Source organism: Tursiops truncatus, chromosome 16 (genome assembly GCF_011762595.2).
Source record: "Tursiops truncatus isolate mTurTru1 chromosome 16, mTurTru1.mat.Y, whole genome shotgun sequence".
NCBI lineage: Eukaryota > Metazoa > Chordata > Mammalia > Artiodactyla > Delphinidae > Tursiops > Tursiops truncatus.
The window spans coordinates 7,380,558-7,401,796 of record NC_047049.1 but is presented as its reverse complement, the minus strand read 5'-3'; the positions used below and the strand labels follow the sequence as shown (position 1 = coordinate 7,401,796).

Below are 21,239 nucleotides of genomic sequence, written 5' to 3'. Positions count from 1 at the left end.
CGGCTCGGAGGGGATAGAAGGGCCCAGGCTCCGCCCGTGCCAGTCCAGAGCGAAGGGTCCCAAAGGCAGAGGGGGGACCCTCCGATCTGCCACACCCAACAGAAAGCACACAGCCGGCTCCCGGCAGCTGGGTATTGAACCAGGAAGCTTTATTTACACAGTAAAAGTAACAAGCAAATTCCTGAGAGACTAGAGCGGCTCTAGTGCAAGACAGTCGCGGCCCGTGCGGAGGACAGGCTGCGGTGGGTGGAGGTGGGGGACAGACCCAGCGCCTCTGCACCCAGCGCTTCGCCCCGGGCAGGGGCCTGGCCCAACACTGCCCGTCCTGGCCGCCACACTTCCTGAGGCTCCCCAGTGCCCACGAGGTACAGCTGGGAAAGCGCACACGGCCCGAGAAACCGCCGACTCGCCGTCCCCGCGCCCCGGGGCATCGCCCACCCCCGCACTGAAACACAATTTCTTTGCCAAAGAGACTATGCTAGAAGGTCAGACTATCCTACCTAGGCTACAAGATCTCCGCTGCGGTCTGGGATTTCTTTTTTTTTTTTTTTAATCTTTTTCTCTTTCAAGAGGAATGGTTTTTTCTGGCACCAATGGGAGGGGTCGGGCCAACTGTGTGGCCGTGGCAAGACGCGGCACAACTGCCTACACGGAGGCACCGCCCTGGCCGGGCTGCCGCCCCAGCGCCGGGGTGGGGGGGTACCGCTCGCGCCCCAGGCCGCGGGGCCTGAAGCGGTCATCGTTCGGGTGACCGGCCCCGAGGCCAGAGCACACGCGACTTGAGCCTGCGGTGGGGCACCCAGGGCTTGCGCTGAGGGCCCCGGCAGTGCCAGCCAGAGCGCGGAAACGAACACGCCAACCCTGCCTGGAGACCCATTTGGATGTTGGGTTTGTTTATTTTTCTAAGGTGGACTTCTCCTTTATTTAAATTTTCTTTCCGTGTACAAATTCACAAGACTTTCCTGCTACAAAAATTTTGCTGAAAAGTAAGGCTTTCTGAGAATGAAAATTCATATGCATGATCAGAACAAGCTCTCCTGTGGCCTGGATGTCGTGTCTGCCTGTGGGCCCTGGGCTGGACCCCGGCCTCCACCGTAAGGCAAGAGGGTTTGCGGTAATGTAAACGGCGAGGCTGTGGCCCTGGCCCCCGGCCCGGCCCTCACAGGCAGCAGCCCGTTAGTCCAGCGGCTCTAGCAGGCGCTCCCTCTGGAGTGAGCAGGGATGCCCCGGGACAGGAAGCCCCCCCCTCCCCACCCACGACCCCGTTCTAGTCCTTCAGGGCCCCCGGGGCCGGCGGACGGCCTGGCACCGCCCTCCCTCCCGGCTCTGAACTTCCTCAGAGGCAGGAGTTCATGGGCTGCAAGAGGCAGGGCCCCAGCAGAAGTGAGGCTTGCGGGGAGCCCACCAGGCCGCCTGCTGCCCCCAGGGGCAGCCCGCTGGGGTCAGAGGCAGCCTCCCTCCAAGACCAAATTCCCGGTGCCAGAGGAGCAGAGCACAGATGGCCTCTGGCGGTGTGGCAGCCCCTTCTAGACGAGGTCTGCTGCCTTCAATTAAGACCGACATGAAGCCACTGGAAGGCCGTCTCTTTCTCTGAGAGGGGTCACTGGCCATCCTCTCCCCTCCCTGCTGCTGTCGTGGGCTTTGGCGAGGAGCTTCGGTTGGGGCAGAACAGCCAAGAGAGGCCTGAGGTGGCTGGAAAGGGCCAAACCCTGCCTTGGGCTGGGATCCCTTCTGCCTTTTGGGTTGACAGGACCAGCCTGCGGGGAGGTGGGGACGATGGGGCCACTGCTTGTCCTTCCCTGCCACCAGGCCTGGGAAGGGGGGGAAGTGACTGGCAGGGTCCAAGGGCGTCACCTGCGCCACAGGCCCGTGACACCCACCCACCGCCACGTGCCCTCCCTCCCGGCCCCGAGGAGAGGCCCATCCTGGCTGAGTCTCGCCCCTGTCGGTGGGTGAGGGAGGCGGGATCCTGCTTGTCCTTCCCCGGGAAGGACTGCTGTCCTGCATGCGCCCCCTATGGCCACTCTTGGTGCGGCCAGGTGTCAACACCTCCCACCCCAGGCTTTCTGAGGCCAAGGGGCGCCAGCATGTACTCTGTGAATTCATACGCTGGTCGCTGGATGCCACCGAACAGCTGCCCTAGCCTCCTCTGTATCAGCTCTAAGACGACGGGCCACCAAGCAGGGGTCAGGTGAGACGTCCTTCCCCACCAGAGCCGCCGGCTGCCTCGTCCGACTCCCCAGGGGAACGTGCCTTTGGAGGGACCTGCCCAGCGCCCGCACACCCGTTACGCTCTACAACCTGAGGCTTTCAGCACAATCTTGGGGGGCCACGGAGTTGGGGTTTTCTGCAAGCATCTTATGGCTGACTTTTAAGAAAAGCCAAGTATAAATGAGAACTTGAGCCCCCTCGCTTCTGATGTAAGAAAGTAAAGGTTTAAGTAAAGTTTCCCAAACATTGTCTCTCTCCTCAGTGGAAAGAAAGTGAGAGCTACTTGTACTCGACCTGCAGCGGTGAGGCATCCGCCGTGAACAGATGAGCAGGGGCAAAGTGACTCCGAGAGAGTCTCTGTCGCGGCAGCGAGCTCCGGAGAACGCACAGATGTGTTTAGCCTCACGGGAAAAAGAGCCACTCGCTCACAAGCCGACCCAACTGCTATCGTCTGAGGAAGGCGCCAAGCTGCTAAAAGCCAGATTCCAAGGCAGCAGAGCCCAGGGGGCATGTGTGCAAGCGGGGCTGGAGAGGAGCTGTCTGGGAGGGAGACGTCGCGGGGTGGGGCTCCTCGGCAACCCCGGGGGGCGGGGGACGGGGGGGCCCGGAGCCGGGGAGGGTACGCGCGCGTCTCGCTCTATGCCTGCGGCGGGGAGAGGCACTCGCCACCCTCTGCTCCCCGGCCCACCTGGCCCACCGACAACGAGCCTGCGCGTGAAGGCTGCGGGGCCCCAGAGCGGCCAGCAGACGCCCTCCGTCCTGAAACGAGCGCAGGGCCTGGGGCTGTGCGCCTGCACAGAAGTCCTGCTTCCTGAGGACGTTTTCAAGAGGTCGCCCTTTTACGGTGACATCGCTCCACTCGCCTGACACTCCATGACAGGTGGGTCACGGAGAGTGGCTGCCAGCTGCCGACCCTGCCAGAGCGGCCCCCAGAGCGGCAGGAGCCCGGGCCAGGCCGTCCATGCCGCAGGAGGGGCTCGTGGCTCTGCCTTTGCGGCCAACAGAGCCACCAAACGTCTCCCCAGCTAGACGGCCTCTAACGAGCGCCCCGAGTTGTTCCCTGGACCCTGAGAGTCCAGATGTGGAGGCCGCCCGGCAGCCCAGGGCTGCTGTGCCCCGCACTTGGCATTAAGGCTAAACGGTTCTGGTGTCACCACGGAAGGAAGCGTCTCCCGACCCCGCCCAGGCCCCAGGTGGGAGGCCTGGGAGAGAAGGCACGGAATACGACTGAGGGAGGGAGGGCGCTGTGGGCCAGCTCCCCCCCACTGAACCTGAGCAGGAGGCCGAGAAGGGCCGTGACCCCAGAGGAGGGACCCGAGCCCGGGCGGAAGCACACAGAGCGGGCCAGCCCTGCCGCAGCGCCACGGGACTGCCCAGCGGGGACGGTGGGACGCTTGCGCCGACATCCCACAGGAAAGAGGGGGAAGGAGACCGAAACCAAGAAGCTTCTCTCCCGGCCGTGGTAGCTCCACGGAGCGTGGGTGCGGTGCTGGTGAAAGGCTGAGACCCTGCACCGCGGGCCCGGCCAGGCGCCCGGCGGGAGAGGGGTGGGGGGAGAGGTGGCGGGAGGCCTATGGATTCTAGCGCACCCCCTGCCCTGCCCGCCCCGCCGCCAGCCGGGGCCTCTCAGTTGTTCTCTATCTGCTCAATGTCCAGCTCGCCGTCCAGGGAGCAGGGGCTATTGCAGACAGCCCCGTGGTCCCGCCAGGCCGTGCCCGGCTCCCCACGCCCACCACAGCCCTCGCCGAGGGCGCAGCCACCCGCCTCCTCGCAGCACGGCTCCTCCTGGCAGGCGGGGTGGTCGTCCAGGGACGGGGGCAGAGGCTCGGGGATCGGGGTCCCGGCGGGGGTCCTGCCCCCCGTGCCGGAGGCCGAGAGCAAGGCGGTCCAGGACCTGGTGCTGCTGACGTGGAGGGCGAAGGGGCTGTGAGGGCCACGGTCCTCCGTCCCCGCGCTCAGGCAGCTGAGGCTGCTGAAGGTCTGACAGTTCTGTGGGGGAGACAGACACACACGTCACTCAGGGTCACGTTCCTGGAACCGAAGGCCCGCACGCCCCAGCCAGCCAGGCCCAGGCCCCTGGGGCTATCTGCTGGTGGGCCCGCCGGGCAGCAGAAGACCACCCAAGTCCCGGCCGCTTCCCCGACCTGGACAAGGACAAGGATAACGTATGAAGAAATACCCCTGGCCGGTGAACACCATGTTAATAAAGAAAAAGCGAGGTGAAGTTATTCATCTGCAAATTGGCAAAGAGGACGAGCTTGCTAACAACCAGTTCTGGGGGCACTGCGGTGGGGTGGGGGGAGCAGGGGCATGCCCAGAGCCCTTCACACACAACCTTTCTGAAAACGGATCTGAACACTTCATCAGGCAATTTCACTTCTAGAATTTTTATCTGAAGAAAACAATCCGGACGCATGCAGAAATTCAGTGACATGAACATTCCTCGTCACGCTGTTAAATTGAAAAGAAGAAAGTGACCCAGATTCCCTGCGATAAGGGTTCCATAAAGCATGTCTTTTCAGACAAGGGAAGCCTCTTTAGCCATTAGAAGAACACGGCAGGAGTGGATTTACTGACGCAAACGGAAACACCGCCAGGCCGCACTGCTGCACAAAGGGGGCACGGTGCCCATGCCACCCTGTCGCCGTGATAGGAGGGGACATGGGCCAGGAGGGTTGGCTTGACATCCACGTGGTGCACATCAGAGCCACCCAGGGGGCCGGTTTCCACGTGAGCCCTGGGCTCCTGTGCTCTCAACAGGCACTCAGGTGACGGATGCTGCAGCCCTGCTGGGGAAGGGGCCAGGCTCACAGCTGGGGGCCGCGGAGACACCCCTCAGCCTCCCTAGGCCTCAGCTGCCTCATCTGTAAGAGGCGAGTGATGGTCCCTGCCTGTCCCACAGGGCCCTTTGAGGCCCCGGTGAGAGAATGTGGCTGCCCAGGGCTCTGCACCCGTAGGCTCTGCCTCTGCAAGGGGCCAGCCTGGAGGAGGCAGCCTAGGGCCTGCCCGTGGCGGGCAGAGCTTGAACACGGCCCAAGGGCGCTTGGGGCCACCCACTCACAAAAGGGGGCAGGCCCGGCACAACGCACCCACGGGTTCAGCTACACAACAGCTCTCCCAGCTGAGCAGAGTCAGGACGGAGGGCTATGCAGACGAGGGTGCCCACGGCCCAGCCCCACCGGTCCCCAACAGGACCAGCAGCAATGCTGTGCCTTCTCGGGACGAGACAGGAGAGACGTGTGTCGAAGGCAGCAGGAGGGAGTCCGGGCTCTGGCTTCCTCCCTGCACACGCTGGGGACTTGGGGGCGTGGGGAGCACCGCACGTCTGCCAATGCCAAGGTCACAGGCCTGTCCTGAGGGCCCCCGTCCTTTCACAGGCGGCAGTGTCCGTATGTCACTTTGAAATAAAGGTGACCACCGGCTGTCACAGCGAGCAAGCCGCTGCACCAGGCTTGGCGGATGGAAAACGAAAGGCACCCTCTCTAGAGGGAAGTGGCCGGACCTGCCGCGCGCGCTCACCGTCCCCGCCGGCGCCACGGCGGAAACCGCTCTGATGGGTTTGCTCGTTTTAGAATCCTTCGATTAACTGAGAAAGGGACGCTGGGGTACTGGCGGAGTGGGGGGCTCTGGGATTGAGGAAAGAAGGGCTGGGCCACCAATCAGACCTGAGATGCTGGCCCAGGTCGTGGTGGGAGCCAGACTGGGGACCCTCGCGGTGCCCCTCCTGGGCCACGTGGGGCTTGCTGAGGCCCCAGGCCTCACAGGGCATGTTCCCTCCGCTGCCACAGCAGAGGGCCGGACGCAGGTCCTCGTGCAAAATGGCCCCCAAGAGCCTCCGTGTCCTCAGGTCAGAACACAAACCTAACGCTGTGTGTGGGCAGAGGCCCCAGATGCCTGCACCGGGAGGGTCCCTGGGCCCCCTTCTGCCTCCCAGCCACTCTCCTGACTGGCCTAGACCTGAGCCAGGACGAAAGGAGAACTGGGTAGAGAGACAAGGAAGAGGGAGGATGGCTCAGCCCGGGCCTACAGAAGCAGCGGTGTGTAAGGAATTTCCGCGAATGGCAGTGTGACCCGTTACACATAATAATGCCCAGCGTAAACCCAACGTGCTGTGAATGGGTCACAGGGGATGCCGAGACCCTGATGCCCTCAGCCCCACGAACATGCGTTAACTAGGGTGCAGGCGGGTGCCTGACTTCACGGCAAACGTGACGGCGTGTGTCTGGGCACTAGTCATGTTAAACTGCAGCCAGCCAGCAGCAGGGTGCTGGGGACCCCAGCTTGCGGGAACCTTTCAGAGACGCTGCTTTTGCCTCAAGCATGCCCTGGCGAGGGCTGAGGTCAGAGAGGCTGTTAACAGTCCTGGGTTCCGCCACACACAGGCCTGATGGCTTCAGACAAGACCTTCCAACCTCTGGGCCTTGGCCCACCTGACAAATAAGGGCTGGGCGAAGGGCACCCGGGCGACCCCCGTTCTGAAAGTCTGGAATAACTGGGTCCTTTTTGCTTTGCAGCAGGGCAAGAAGCTGCAAGGTTTGGTTGGTGAATGTTTGTCACAAGCAAATCCCAGGATGCCACTGAACCCCACCCTCTGACAGTCCTCAAAGGCACCTACCCCTTGGCTACAAAGCCAGTGTCACGTTGAAAACGTTGTTGACTCAAAACTCAGCTGTTTCAGCCACAGTGAAAACCTGCTGAATGTCCCAGCCGGTGGCACGCCCCACCTGCCGGGGAGGAATGTGACCTGCACAAAGGGGCAGTGTGTGTGTCCTGCCCAGGCTCCATCCCAGGAGGGCCCATCCTGTGTTGGCATCCAGGGCGCGGCCCTGGGGGCAGGGTCCCGCCCAGCCTCTCCTGGCGGCTCGCGCTCCCCAAAGCCCAGCTCCCATGCAAGAATGCTGCACAGGCCTGTTGGAGGCCTGGAGGCCTGTGTGCCCTCAAAAACGTCTGGGCAAAGCTGCAAAGCTTCGAACAAGTTCAAAGCACTGTGTGAACATCTTTCCAGGGTGAGATGGCTGCTTTGGGACAGACAGTCCCCCCTATGCCAGACCCGGCCCTGGCCCAGGGGTGGGCCGCCTACTTGGGCACGAGCCTGACCAGGTAGCAAATCTCAGGACCATCCATTGGCCTCAGGCTAGTGGCTGGAGACACTGCTCAGCACCCCAGTCCTAGAGTCTGGAGCGACTTTGGAATGGAGCCCCTGAAAGTCAAGTTGCTTCCATCAGAACTGCCAGGCCTCAGGTACAGGCAGCAGTGTCTCAGCCCACCCACCCAGCCTCCCCAAGTCAGAAGCAACGGCCCCTTCTCTGCACAGCCCTTCTGTGCAGATATCTGCTCCCATCCCCTCCTTCTGGGTGGCAGGCCCCTGGCCAGGCCCTGGGTTCAGCCCCGCTGGAACTCTGTGCAGCCGTCATTGCAGACAGAGGCCCACCAGACCCGGGTAGTGAGAGCACCCCGAGGGCCGGGCCCGGCCCGGCTCCCGTCCACACCCGCCGTCCACACCCAGCCCCAAGCGCCCACACTGTGAAGAGGCCGAGGAGGACGCAGCCCCTCGCCAGCTGAGGGCACCTCTGCCTTGAGCTGCAATCTGAAAACCAAATCCCCCCTCGGGAACCTCACATTAACTTAACGGACTCGGCCCCGTCCTTCTGTGCACGCCGGCCACCACCCACCCTGCCGAGCCTTGGGCCATGAGCTCCGTCCCCTCCCCAAGTGCCAGCCTGGAGCAGGCAGCCCAGGGCCAAGGGCAAGGCAGACTGGGGTGCCGTGGCCGAGAGCAGGCAGCGGCAGCCCCCTTTCTCCTGGTCGTCTTGCCCTCAGGAGGACAGGCTGTTTTCCTCACTCCCATCTCCCTGGGCCCCATCCTGCCCTTGAACCGGGAAGGCCTCGGGAGCGTGGTGCGCGTGGCCCAGGGGAGGAGCGCGGGACGCAGGGTCTGGGGTCGGAGGAACTCGCCCAAGACTGGCTCCTCCACTGACAAGAGTCGCCTCATTTGGGAAATGAACAGTCGTCACTGGCCTGGCTGCCTCCCTGGGCCATGGCAAGGGTCCCACGAGAAAATGGATGTGAAGTGGGGCTGCTGGGGCCCCACCCGTGGAAGCCCGTTCCCCAGCGCCTGGCACAGCTCCCCTGCCCCTTCCTCCCGGGGCAACCCACAGCCAGGGACTGGCCGATACGGGTTCTGGAGCTGACCTGGGCCTGGGGGGTCAAATCCCAGGTGCCCTTCACACTGCTGGGCCCCCCTGGGTTAGGCTGAGGGCTCCTTCCCTGGCCTGTCTGCTCCCTCACTTCCTACAGGTTTCTCCCAAGGGCCTCCTAATCTCTGGGACCCGATTCCCGGCTGAAGCTCTGCTTCCAAGGAACCGACCTAAGACGGGAGGTGAAAGCGCTCTGTGTCAACTGCTCATCGGTACTGCTGTTCCTTCCTTCAGAACAGGAACGCCAGGTGCCGCTCAGAGGCTGACCGTCCGATCCCGTCAGGAGTCCACCTGTCAGGACCAGCCTGCCTTGCGTTTACTGGGGATCAGTGGTTGCTGGGGACCTCTCCTTGCTCAGCCCGGGGCCTCATCGTCGTGCCCACATGAAACTTCCTCTCAGCATCGTGCTGGGACAGAACACGTCTCCCCAAGGCACACGTGTGCTTGCCCTTCTCAGACAAGAGGTGTGACAGAGTCCCCCAGCTCCCCTCCTCTGGCACCATCCTTCGAGGCTGGCTCATTCGCTTCTCCTCTTTCTAATGCTGTCTCCCTCTTTGTAATCCAATTCATGGATCTCTCTGTGTTACTGATTTTTAGGGAACCACCTCAGATCCCTCTAGAAAGAGGGGCATAAACAAGCCCAACCAGCCAGGGAGAACGAGCAGACCGGGTCCGCGCCTGGCCCAGGCTTCTGGAGCCTTGCAGCCACTCTGCTGCAAGCTGCTGGGCTAGGGCCCTGGCTAAGCGGAGGCATTTCCTCCCCCAAGCAGACACTTTCATGAGAGCAGAATTCTCCAAGTATCAAGAAAACGCCAGGCCATGAGAGTGGCGAGGGGCCTGGAAATTTTCTAAGCCTCACTTGTGCTGGAAGCCGGCACAGAGACAACCAGGGCGGTGAGGTATGTGATTTCCTGGGGTGGCGGTTTTGTTTTGTTTTTTAAACTATCTCAGGAAAGAGAAAAAGGCACCGGCTTATTTGGGGCCTATCTTTAATCCATCTTTGGTAAATCGGAGTTTCCCATGAAGGCTGGACTGTCTCTCATAGGAAGCCCCAGAGCCCAAGGGGTCAGGCGGTGGGCTGCCCCGACTCGGAGCTGCGGGTCTGGTGGCGGGTGTCAGGCAGGTGCTGGAGGTGGCCGAGGGTAGCGGGCACAGCTGGCCCCTTGCTCCCGGCATCCCATCACCGTGCTCAGGCCCCGCCCAGCTCCACTTCCTGCTCACTCGGCTCTGTGTCGGGCCCAGCCCGTCTCTGTGGCATGCTCATTACCTTTGGACCCCACACGATGCAGCCCTTTTAAGCCTGGAGTGCTTCCCTACCTCAGGAAGAAGGGCAACGCCGGCCACTTACAACCCAGATAGGGAAGCTGGGTCGCCGGGGCCTGAAAGCAGAAAATGAAGTTGCCTGAAGGGAGGAGCCTCTGGGGCCCAGGGAGCACCTCGGACTTGGCACTGGACACTTGAGGTTCTTCCCAGATCACAAGTTCTAGAATCAAACAGCCAGGGGAGGGCAGGACGTATCTGAGGGGTGGAAGGATGGCCCTGGCAGTTACTAGGAAGCCCCTGCCTTCCTGGACCTTTTCCCTCAGCTCACTGCTGCAGAGGCCACAACTGTTTCCTGAGCACCCGTCACCTGGCAGGCGTCTCCTCATCCACTAGACCCCTGCAGGACCGTCATCCCCTGCAGAAGCAAGCCTGAGCCCAGGTGTCCCCTGCTGGTCCCCTGCGGCCCCGACCCCGCACCCCACCGCCTGGCTCAGGGGCCGGCTCACAGAGGGTGCTAGTGCAACCCGGTGGGGTGGGAAGGAAGGACCCGCTGGGTTAGCCCCGGGAGCTGGACTGTGTGTCCGCACAGCCCTAAGGTCCTGGGACGCTGTGGGCATGTGCTCTGAATGGTGGCCAACCCCGTGGTCTGGAGCCCCCCTCTGCCCAGGCCACATTGTGGCAAACGCTGTTTCTGCACCAGGCCCCGGGTGGCAGATGGCCCGTCTGGACACAGAAGGTGCGGAAGCCGATGAATGGCAAGGGGCCTCCCGGCAAGCTCACAGTTAGAAAACAAACATTTTCTTTCTGCAGCGTGCATCCTGGCCAGCACACACTCAGGGCAGGGCTTGTAAGAACACCTCGCTCTCAGCTTGCCGTGGAGGGAATTCTCTGCCTGACAGAAGTCGAGGGACCTTTCCAAAGCACACAGGGCGCTGGCGGGGGGACCAAGGCTAACGCACTGCCGGGACGCATGGGGACCCTGGGGGCGGCTTCTGCACCAGGACTGGGGGCACTGAAGGTGGCTCCAAGGCCCCAGAGGGGACGGCGGGCCCTGGGTTTTGTTCAGCTGGCTGGAGCTGGGTGCTCCAAGGGCCATGTCAAGGCACAGGGAGACAGGACTGCAGAGTATTGGGACCCTCTCAGCCCAGCCCTCCATTCTCTGTTCAGATATTGGCTTCCAGAGAAAGGGCATGCTTTTTGGGAAAACGGGCAAATCGCCAATCAGTCTAACAGCCTCATCTGCAAATAGGCAGACGGAGGCCGAGAGAAGGGAGGAGACGTGCCCCAAATCCCGCAGCTGGTTGACGTGCAACCATTCCTCTTGACTTCCGGGTCAAGCTCAGGAGAACGTTCGATCCTCAGGCAGGACAGCGGCCAGAAGAGGCTGGACAAGCCTGGGCTGGAAGCCTGGCCCTCTGGGGGCCCTGGGAAGTCCTGAAATTTCTCAGCCTCAGTTTCTCATTTGGACAATGAGGCTAATATGAGCCCCAAATGAAGTCACAGGATTGTTTGGAGGGTTAATTGCATTGAGACCATGTAGGAGGCCAAGGAGGCGCTTGGCTAACCTGAGCTCCCTCCTCCCCCTGCGCCCACCCCGCCGTGCTCAGGCTAAGGTGGGGGCCCGGGGCTCTCCGTGGCCAGCGCTGCACAGCCGAGGGGTCAGGGGCTCGGCTTTGGGAACAGAATCTATGCTCTAGATGGTCAAACCCACTGTCCTTTTCAACCAAAACCTGCTTTCAAAGGAGCCAGAAGACATGCCAGCAACACGAAAGGTGAAATCTCTAGGAATAAAAATATAAGAGAGAGAGAAAAGAGACAGGGAGAAAACCTTACAGAACACAAATGTGGGCTTGAACAAATAGAGAGACATCCTGTCTGTGGACAGGAAGACTCAACCTCAAAAAGGTGTGAATTCTCCCCAAGTTAATTCAGAAGTCTAACACAATCCCAATCTACAACGTCTACAGCAGCCCTCCCCCATCTCAAGACAAGCTGATTCTCAAGTTTTCATTGGAAAAATAAACAGGTGAGAATAATCAGGAAGCCTCTGCGAAGAACAATTAGGAGAGACTAGTTTTACCAGATGCTAAAACATACTACAAAGCCTCAAAATTAGGAGTATACTACTATATGAGGACACACAGAGACTAATGAAATAGAAGAGAACGTTCTGAAATAGCCCCAGGTTAGCATATGATAAAGGTGGAATCTCAAAGCAGAGAGAAAAAGATGGAATTTTCAATAGCTGGTAGGGAGACCAGTGGGTAGACATATTAAAAAAGAAAAAAAGGGCTTCCCTGGTGGCGCAGTGGTGGAGAGTCCGCCTGCCGATGCAGGGGACACGGGTTCGTGCCCCGGTCCGGGAAGATTCCACATGCCCCGGAGCGGCTGGGCCCGTGAGCCATGGCCGCCGAACCTGCGTGTCCAGAGCCTGTGCTCCGCAACGGGAGAGAGGCCACAACAGTGAGAGGACCGCGTACCGCAAAAAAAGAAAAGAAAAAAACATGTTGTCTCCATATTCATACCACATACAGGATAAGCTCCACATAGACCGAATACTGCAACATAAAACCATAAAACACTAGGATGAAACACAAAATTCCTTTATAGCCTTTCTAAAATCCAACATTCAGAGCCATAAAAGAAAGAATTAATAAATTTGATTAAAAAAAAGTATACACGTCAAAAAACGCTAAAAGCACTGGTGGGATTGTAAAATTGTGCAGTCGCTTTGGAGAACAGACTGGCAGTTTCTCAAAATGTTAAACACAGAGTTACCACAGGACCCAGCAATTCCACCCCTAGGTATGTACCCAAGAGAAATGAAAACACATGCCCATACAAAAACATGCACATCAACGTTCACAGCAGTATTATTCGTAATATCCAAGAAGAGGGAACAACCCAAATGTCTACCAATTAGCAAATGGATAAATAAAATGTGGCAGGAATATTTTTCGGCCATAAAAAGTAATGGAGGGACTTCCCTGGTGGCGCAGTGGTTAAGAAGCCTCCTGCCAATGCAGGGGACACAGGTTCAATTCCTGGTCCAGGAAGATCCCACATGCCGCGGAGCAACTGGGCCCGTGCGCCACAACTACTGAGCCTGAGCTCTAGAGCCCGTGAGCCACAACTACTGAGCCCGCGTGCCACAACTACTGAGGCCCGTACGCCTAGAGCCCATGCTCTGCAACAAGAGAAGCCACCGCAGTGAGAAGCACGCGTACTGCAAAGAAGGGTAGCCCCCGCTCGCCACAACTAAAGAAAGCCCACGCGCGGCAACAAAGACCCAATGGCACCAAAAATATAAAATAAATTTAAAAAAAAAAAAGGAATGGAGTTACTGACACATGCTACAACATGGATGAACCTTGAAAACATTACGCTGCTCAGTGAAAGAAGCCAGTCAACGAGAGACCACATTACTGTATGACTCCATTTATATGAAATACCCAGGACAGGCAGATCCAGAGAGACAAAGTAGATTAGTGGCTGCCTGAGGCTGGGGTGGCTCAGGGTGAATAGTGACTGGCAATGGGTATGAGGTGTTTTGGGGGGATGATGAAAATATTCCAAAATTGACTGTGGGGATGATTGCACAATTCCGTGAACATACTAAAAACCACGAAAATCGTTTGCTTTAAATGGGTGAATTGCATAGCATGTGAATTATAAAGCTGTTGAAGAACGCCAAAAGCAAAGTCAAAACACAAAGAACAAATTAGAAATAAACATTTGCAACTCATAGCAAGACAAAAACTAATCTAATATAGAATCGAGAAAAAGAGCGACACCTCAGCTTTTTTTTAAGGGCAAATGAATACAGCAGAGGACATACGAATGACCTTTAACTATAAGATGCTCAACTGATTAGAAAAATGCTAACTAAGATGACACAGAGAAACCATCTTTCACCTATCCGGTTGGCAAAATCCACATTTGACCAGAATCTGTCGAGGCGGCGGTGGGGAAATGGACCACCTGAGGCACCCGTCGGTGGTGTGGGGCCCCCTCAGTGTCACCTGGGCAATATCCTCCAAGACGACAAGTGCGTACAACCTGCAACCCGCCACCCTAGTGGCAGGATGTGCCCACAGAGGGTACACCTGCAAGTCTGAAAGGACCCACAGGCAACACAGTTCACAGCTGAGAGGGCTGCCCCCGGCTTGGGAGTCCGCAGCCGGGGCCTGGGAATGAAAGTGGGCACGTCCACACAACAGACCCTCCTGGTGCTGGAAAAAAGGCGGCAGCGGCTCGGCTCTGACACAGAAACACTTCCAGGGTCTATTATTTAAGGCAGCCAGTTTCAGAAAACTAGACGTTAGCATGCTATCTTTCGTATATGAAAGGAGAATAAAAGAAGAACCTTCTTATTTGCTTGTATTTTTATAAAGGATTTCTAGAAGGATCACAGGAAACAAATAAGGAGTTAACCTGAGGCCACAGGGGATGGGAGGGATGGGAGCTACACTTTCCCTGTATACTGTTTTAATTTTTGAACATGTGAATGTACTATCAAAAACTATGTGTGTGTGTTTATTTTAAAAGGAAAGGACACTCTAAGTTAGGAATGAGGAGGATGACTCACAGGCCAAAAACGCTTACTGAAATGGTCACTCAGATTTTGAAAAAAAGAAGTCCCCCTCCCACACCATCTCCATATTAAAATCATTGTAATGTTTCTCCACCAAGTCCTTTTTGACTTTCCTTTTCTCCTTTTGGCAGGAACAAGGCTTATGCATCACAAAAACAAATGGCACTTTGCAAAACTGCAGACAAAAAAAAAACCCCTCTACCGGGTTCCTGCATTTAATAATCACCAAATTAAATCTGAGTTACACACGAGCACAAGACGTGAAAACATCAGGCAGGGCCAACCCTTGAACGGCAAACAGGCCACACATGTGCCAGACATCTGCCTGTGGGCAGTCGGCTGTTCGGGCCTTTTCCCGGGGCTGGTAGGCGGGCTCATAAACACAGGCAGGGGGAAATCCCTGGGAAACATCTCACTGTTCTAAAGGTTTGCAGGGCTCCCCGCCTGCCTGGTGGAGGCTGGCCTGGGGTCCTCGCTCCACGGGAGAACACTGCCGGGCCTTGTGGGTGACCCAAGGTGGGGCCGGGGCTGCTTTGCACCCAAAACCCCAGCTTTCCCCAAACAAGGCCCGTCTCTTGGACCGCACCCACCTTGCCCAAATGGGCCGGTGCCCGCCATTCAGAGCCGCTGCCCGGCCCTGCCCCAAGGCAGGGCAAGGTGGCTGCTTGTTTGTCAGAAACAGTCTGGGGGAACGGCCCCCGCGTGTCTGCGAGAGGCTCGGTGCCGAGGACGGGCGTGTGGGCCAGGTGTCTGCAGTTGTGGTGCGTGTGGACACAGAGTCCCCACTTCCACCTGTCAGCATATTTCCACACCTGGTGAACACACGAAAAGCAGAGAATAAGCTCAAAGTGTCAGATTCAGCTGGATTTCCTTTCTATTTGGTGCGGGGGTGGGGAGGGGAGGATCTTTTCTCCCCTCCTTAACGATAAAATATAAATCATACAGAAAGGCAGGCAAACACTGTGGAAACACGACTGATTTCTCTGCTCCAACAGGCCTCAGCACGGAAAACCCCTACAGCCCCCAGTCCCCAGGCCCCTTACAGACTGACCCTCTCCATGGACAAAGTGCTCCCCTCCCGCTGGAAAGGACCACCAGGTGCCCTGGCCTCACTCCCACCCTCTCTGGTTTGCTTCCACCCCTTCCAAGCTCTGCACCTCCAGGCCCCTGGCCCCTGACTTCAGGGAGGACCGTGTCCGAGCAGGGCCCAGAGGCCACCTGCATAGCCGGGATCCAAACCACACCACTGGCTCCTGTGTCCACGTTGACATCAGCGGCACTGGAGGAGTGGGCTTCACTTGGCACTGATTCCCAGCTAACCGGCCCAGGCCAGAGGGCCAGAGAGGAGAAAGAAATGCACGACGTCCCCATGTCTGCTGTCTGGAACCTCGGCCGTCTCCCAAGGCCAAATACTGGAAAATCCAAGTAAAACTTGCCACAATCAGGCTGAACTCCAGGCAAACCCAAGGCCAAGAGAGCCTACACCAACCATCTTAGGATAATCCCAGCACCCCTCGGCTCCTGGGAGCCAGGACCCTAGCCGGTCCCAGACAGCACTCGCGCACGGAGCCTGAGGACGTAGCCAACTGGGAGGGCAGGCTCGGGGAACAGGGATGGGCTGGAGGCCCCAAGCGAAGGGGCCTGTCCCCACCGACTGGACCGCCCACAGGGCACCCTGGTCTGTCCAGGTCCTCTGAGAGGGATATGGCAGGGCCACTGGGACGAGGCCCCAGAGGGCCAGTACACAATGTCTGGCTGCCCTCACTTCCACGGCATCAAGGGGGGTTCCCCTGCCAATCCACAGGGGCTCCTCATTGGTTACAAAGCTGGCCACGTCACAAGCCACAAGCCCCACTCCCTTGCTCTGTGACTTGGTCCAAGGTCAGGGTCCAAGGGCGACGGCTCCCCCAGGGAGGCACTGGGCCCACGTGGGAGAGCAAGCCCCGCTGGGACATCAAACACAGGGTCTGGGTGCAGCTCCAGGGTCTCAGGCAAACCCTGCTCCCCTCACGGCCTCCATCTGTCCTCTGTCCTGAGACAGGGTGGTCCCCAAGGACCCCGCAGCAGCCTCAAGCAGAAGGTGGGAGACGACAGGCAAGCCCCAAGGGCAGTGTGGTATCCAGGACACCCCTGAGGGGGCGTGGTCACCTGGCTCCAGGCTCCAGCCTGTCATGTATTGGGTGTGTCCTAGGAAAGTCCTGGGTCCACGTACACAACGAGGGAGTTGTTAGTCCTGCATGAGCCTGGCTGTCCCTGCCCTGCCCTGCCTGCGCCCTCCCTGCCCACGCAGGCTCCCTGGACGCACTAAGCTCTCCTGGGGGTGCCCTCCCTCAGCCAGGACTATCACCCCCTCGATAAGTCGCTCTCCCCTCACAGCCCAGCTAAAACACCCTCCCCGCCCCTACAAGCCCTCCTGGAGCCTCCCTGCTGCACAGGCTGGCTGGCAGGGTTCTGGAGGGCTCGGCCAGGGAAGAAGTCTGCTGGCCGCACCTCTGATGCCTGGAGGAACGGGGTTGGGTGGCTGAATGAAGAGTTGGAAATGGTGATCCACTTGGGGTGGAATCCTGCGTCTGCCACTACGTGTTCCCTCGGCCTCCTTGTGCAACCTGAGTGTCTCTTTCCCCATCTGTAAAATGGAGAAATAAAACTGCCCTTGTGGGGCTGTAACGGGGCTGAAATGAGATCATAACAGGGCCCGGCTCAGCGGGATCTCCACACCACATTACAGTGTCCAGCTGCACCAAGACGGAGGAGGAGGGCCGGCCCTGCCCCGAGGGGCTCAGGCAGAAGACACAGAGGGAGAGCCCTTCACCCACAGCTGTCCCAGGCGGAAATGACCCGTGAGAGCAGAAATCCCAGGCGTGCTGGGGAAAACAGAGGCCGCACTGGCCTGTCCTGGACACCAGAGTTCTGCGGGGGCGAGGAGGGGCGGCTGGGCCCCGCCAGCGTGTCCCAGCGTGCCTGGGCAGGGCAGGTGGCCACGGACGTGCCCGCTGGCAGCGGGTGTGGCAGGACATTCCTGGGCACATTCCACCTCTGTGGGCTCGGCTGTCCCTCCTGCAGAGCCAGGGCTGAGTGGCAGGGACACCATGTGGGGCTCTGGTGGTCCCGAGCCCCGGAGGCCCCATTAGAGGACTGCCTCTCCTGAAGCTCGATCTCACCTGGGGCAGCCCGGACACTCAGTTACAGGACAGGGTGGGGGGCTCACGCCGGACTCTTGCCCACCAGGCACTTTTCCTGGGATGGCCTGTCCTCTCACCCGTCTAAGTCACGTCTCTCCAGCCAAATCCGTCACTGCAGCAGGGCAGGGGCCTAGCAGAGGCCCAGGATCCCTGGATGGAGTCCCAGCTCTGTCCAGAGCCCCAGGGGTGACCTGAGGTCTCATCCCCCTTGGAGCCCGGCTCCTCCAAGCTGCAGTGAGGGACGACAGGGGACAACCATGGGAGCCAGGGAGGTTGCAAAGACCTGGGAGCTTGCGTGGTGCTCGCGAAGTTCTCTGGATGCTTGTGGCCACCAGCCCAAGACTCCTCAGTCTCTGCTGCCCAGGGAAACTCGGTCAGGGAACCCCTAGTGCAGGGGCTCTTGGGCTGAGGGGTAGGGGGAGCAGGCTCGGCATTCTCCACCAGGACCAGGACAAGCCCACCCCAGCAGGAGATCCAGATTCCAGGCCAGGAGCAGGCACCCAGGAGACTTTTTTTTTTTTGCAGTACGTGGGCCTCTCACTGTTGTGGCCTCTCCCGTCGCGGAGCACAGGCTCCGGACGCACAGGCTCAGCGGCCATGGCTCACGGGACCAGCCGCTCCGCGGCATGTGGGATCCTCCTGGACCGGGGCACGAACCCGTGTCCCCTGTATCGGCAGGCGGACTCTCAACCACTGCGCCACCAGGGAAGCCCCCAGGAGACTTTTTAAAAAATATATTTATTTATTCGTCTTTACCTGGTCTTAGTTGCAGCATGCGGGCTCTTAGTTGCGGCATGCCGGATCTAGTTCCTGGACCAGGGATCGAACCCAGGCCCCCTGCATTGGGAGTGTGGAGTCTTAGCCACTGGACCGCCAGGGAAGTCCCTGGGAGACATTTTCACAAAGCGCACTGGAGATGCCAAAGAGGCTGTGCAGGGCACATCCTGAGCGGCACAGGTGTGGCCCGGAGCATCACGCCCTGTGCCACCAGACAGACACAGGAGCGGAGTGTGTGCTGCTCTGAGTGAGTCTGGATAAGCCATTGTCACTTAGAGGCGTGATGGAATCACGATGCCTACCTCGTGGAAGACCCAGCTCAGGGCCTCAGTGTGCTGACAGAATGCACTTCCCACTTGGAGTCCTGACCGCAGGCTCCGGAAGGGCTGGCCAGGGTGGGTCCCTGTTTCTTTGACTTTCCCAGGGACACACCTCAATATAACCGAATTTCCCGACAGGCTTATTTTTTTCCTTTGCTATTTTTTCCCTTTTGTTCGTTACTGTTTAAGTGCTTGACAGGACATGCAAATACGGCACTGGCATCTCGAGGCATCTAGAAGCCCTCGCAGTCACTTGCCAAGTGAATACACCTGAGGTGGATGCCCGGGGCCAAGCTGGGTGAACCTCTCGCTCCATTATCTCGTCATCTAATCCTGAGAGGCGGGCTCTGCCAGCACCTCTGCCTACAGGCAGAGAGATCCAGGTAACTGGGCAAAGTCCCACGGGGCCGGGGGTGGGCCAGGCTCAACCCCAGCTCTGTCTGTGCCCTTACCCGTCACTCTGCACCTCGTGGCTGCCAGAAACGCCTGAATCCGGGGTGGAAACCCAACCTAATTTCTACCCCCCAAGTACCCCCAGCAAGGCTTGCCTACTACTTGGTGAGAATTCCCAACTACAAAAGCAAAAGGCCCTTATGACAGCAAGGGCTCCGAGATGGCCCCGAGAAATGTGCAGGGCCCGGAGAAGCCCTAAATCATTCTTCCATCCAGACATTTCTTCACATAAAGAGAAAACCGACCCACAAGGTTGCGCGACCGTAAATTCCACCTGTCATCCCCTGGAATCCTGCCTTGTCCCAGGAACGAAGTCAAGGCATTTCTGGGGGTTCTCATGTCCTAGCAGCCGTGGAGCCTCTGACGGTCATAGAACTAACGTCTACTAAGCATGTTCCCTGAGCTTCCCAGGGTTATCCCACTGAACCCACACGACACCCCCGAATGGGGACGGGGGCACTCCTGTCACTGGAGGCTCAGGAACTTGCCAAGGCCACACAGGGAGTAAGTGGGGAGGATATGAACCCCGGCAGTCTGACCCTGAGACCAAGGGCCCGAGTGCCGGAAGGAGAGGCAGCGGGAAAGGACGCGGCCTCCCTGGTGCACACGCCAGCAAGGCAGCAGCCCCGCCAGGGGCCAGAGGGAGGGTGTGCCCAGCCTGGCCCCACACGGGCCAGGCCCTCAGCCAGATGGGAGAAAGGGGCAAAGGCCGCAAGTGTATAACTGCTGCCTGGAGTCACCCCAGGTGATGACGTGTCAGGGGAAATGCTGAAAGTGCCAAGGGGGCAGATCCACAAGAGGAACCAGCCAGGGCCCAGCGACAGCGCCTGGGTGCGCACAGAACCTGGCATCTTCCCAAGGGTCCCAGCTCGGCCCCTGCTCCCTTCTTCCCCTTAGATGTAAATTAGTTCACGTGTGTGTGCATGCACACCGCACACACAGACACACACAGCTCCGCCATCTTGCAATCACTTCAAGGTGCTGCAGTTCCGACAATGTCCGACGATCACGTGGTCAATCTGACTCCGACCCCTTCGTGGCCGTCCTCGTCCAGACGGGTGAGGCGAGCTGTGATGGTGCCGAGATGGCAAATGAGGTGCCCACCGCCAGGAGACCAGCTTCCGGGCCTGGGCCCCAGCCTCTAGCTTCAGACCATCACTGGCTGAGCCCAAGCCAGGGAATGAGCCTACTTCTCTCTTGTAAAAGTGTCTGATGATTTGGAAAACGCATAGAACCCGCGAGGAAGTCCTTCACTTTCCATCTGCAAGTGGCTACCACAAAAAGGAGCCGCCAGACTCTGTGTGTCATCAGCTGAAGCCCGGGTCCACTCAGAAAGGGGAGCCTCGGGAGAGAAGGTTCTAAAATCCCCATGGGAGCCACCACCAGGCCCTTAGGAGAAAAGCAGCCCCAGAGCCGGCCCACCCCCGGCAGGCTGGGTCGCTGCCCCTCGGACCACAGGAAGAGGGCCCCGTCTCCACCCTCTGTCTTCCAAGCAGATAGGCGGGTCTTATTATGAAAAAGAGAGCTGATAACATACCCCCCTGACCTGGGCGCCTACCATGTGCAGGTTCCTCCAGAACCCCTAGGAGGCAAGTGTCAGGGCTCCTCCTGTACAGATGAGGAAACTGAGGCCCGAGGAACCTGCCAAGGTCACCGAGTGAGAGTGGGAACCTCAGGCCACGCTCTGCACAAAATGGCACAGGCACACAGGCATGCACACGTGTGTGCAACGTGGTCATGTGCACACACACACTGCCCTGCAAACCTGGAGGGAAAATGAGCCGTGGAGGCCCTCCTGGCGGGTCACTGCAGCCGCAGCCAGGGGTTGCTCCGAGTGGGCTCAGGGCAGAGAGCAGTCCTTCTTCTGTCCACCTCGAGGACACTGACGCTGCCTGGGCTTGTTAGCAATCGGCCGCGCAAGCAGGTCAGGGGATCTTAATGAGGCTGGGACTCCAGATGAGAGGCGATGAAAGCCGGAGCCACACTTATGGACAAATCCACAGTGACGGGTCCCCCTCTCGTGCCAGTGCCTCTCCTGGCTGTTGTGGCCAAAGCAGGCCAGCTTCAAGGGGCGGGGCGGGGGGGTGGACGGGCAGAGTGATTCTGCCGCGACAGAAGGGCTGCCTGGCAGAGCCCAGACAGCCCCAGATGCCACCTTCTCAAGCCTGGCACGTCCTCTCTGCAGGAGAACCAGCCTGGGGTAGTGGCCCCACCCTGGCAGCCCAGCAGGCTTGCAGGCGTC

General features: G+C 59.2%; 1 protein-coding gene across 1 annotated transcript in view; it reads right to left on the bottom strand.

Annotated features, from left to right (window-relative positions):
* Nucleotides 1-128: 128 nt before the first annotated feature.
* The window catches only part of FAM53B (family with sequence similarity 53 member B), a 77,820-nt gene continuing 56,709 nt past the window's right edge, over nucleotides 129-21,239 (bottom strand). The window contains exon 4 of the mRNA XM_033842444.2: nucleotides 129-4,200. Within this exon, the coding sequence (XP_033698335.1) occupies nucleotides 3,838-4,200 (363 nt within the window). The 3' untranslated portion in view covers nucleotides 129-3,837. The remainder of the gene's footprint in view (nucleotides 4,201-21,239) is intronic.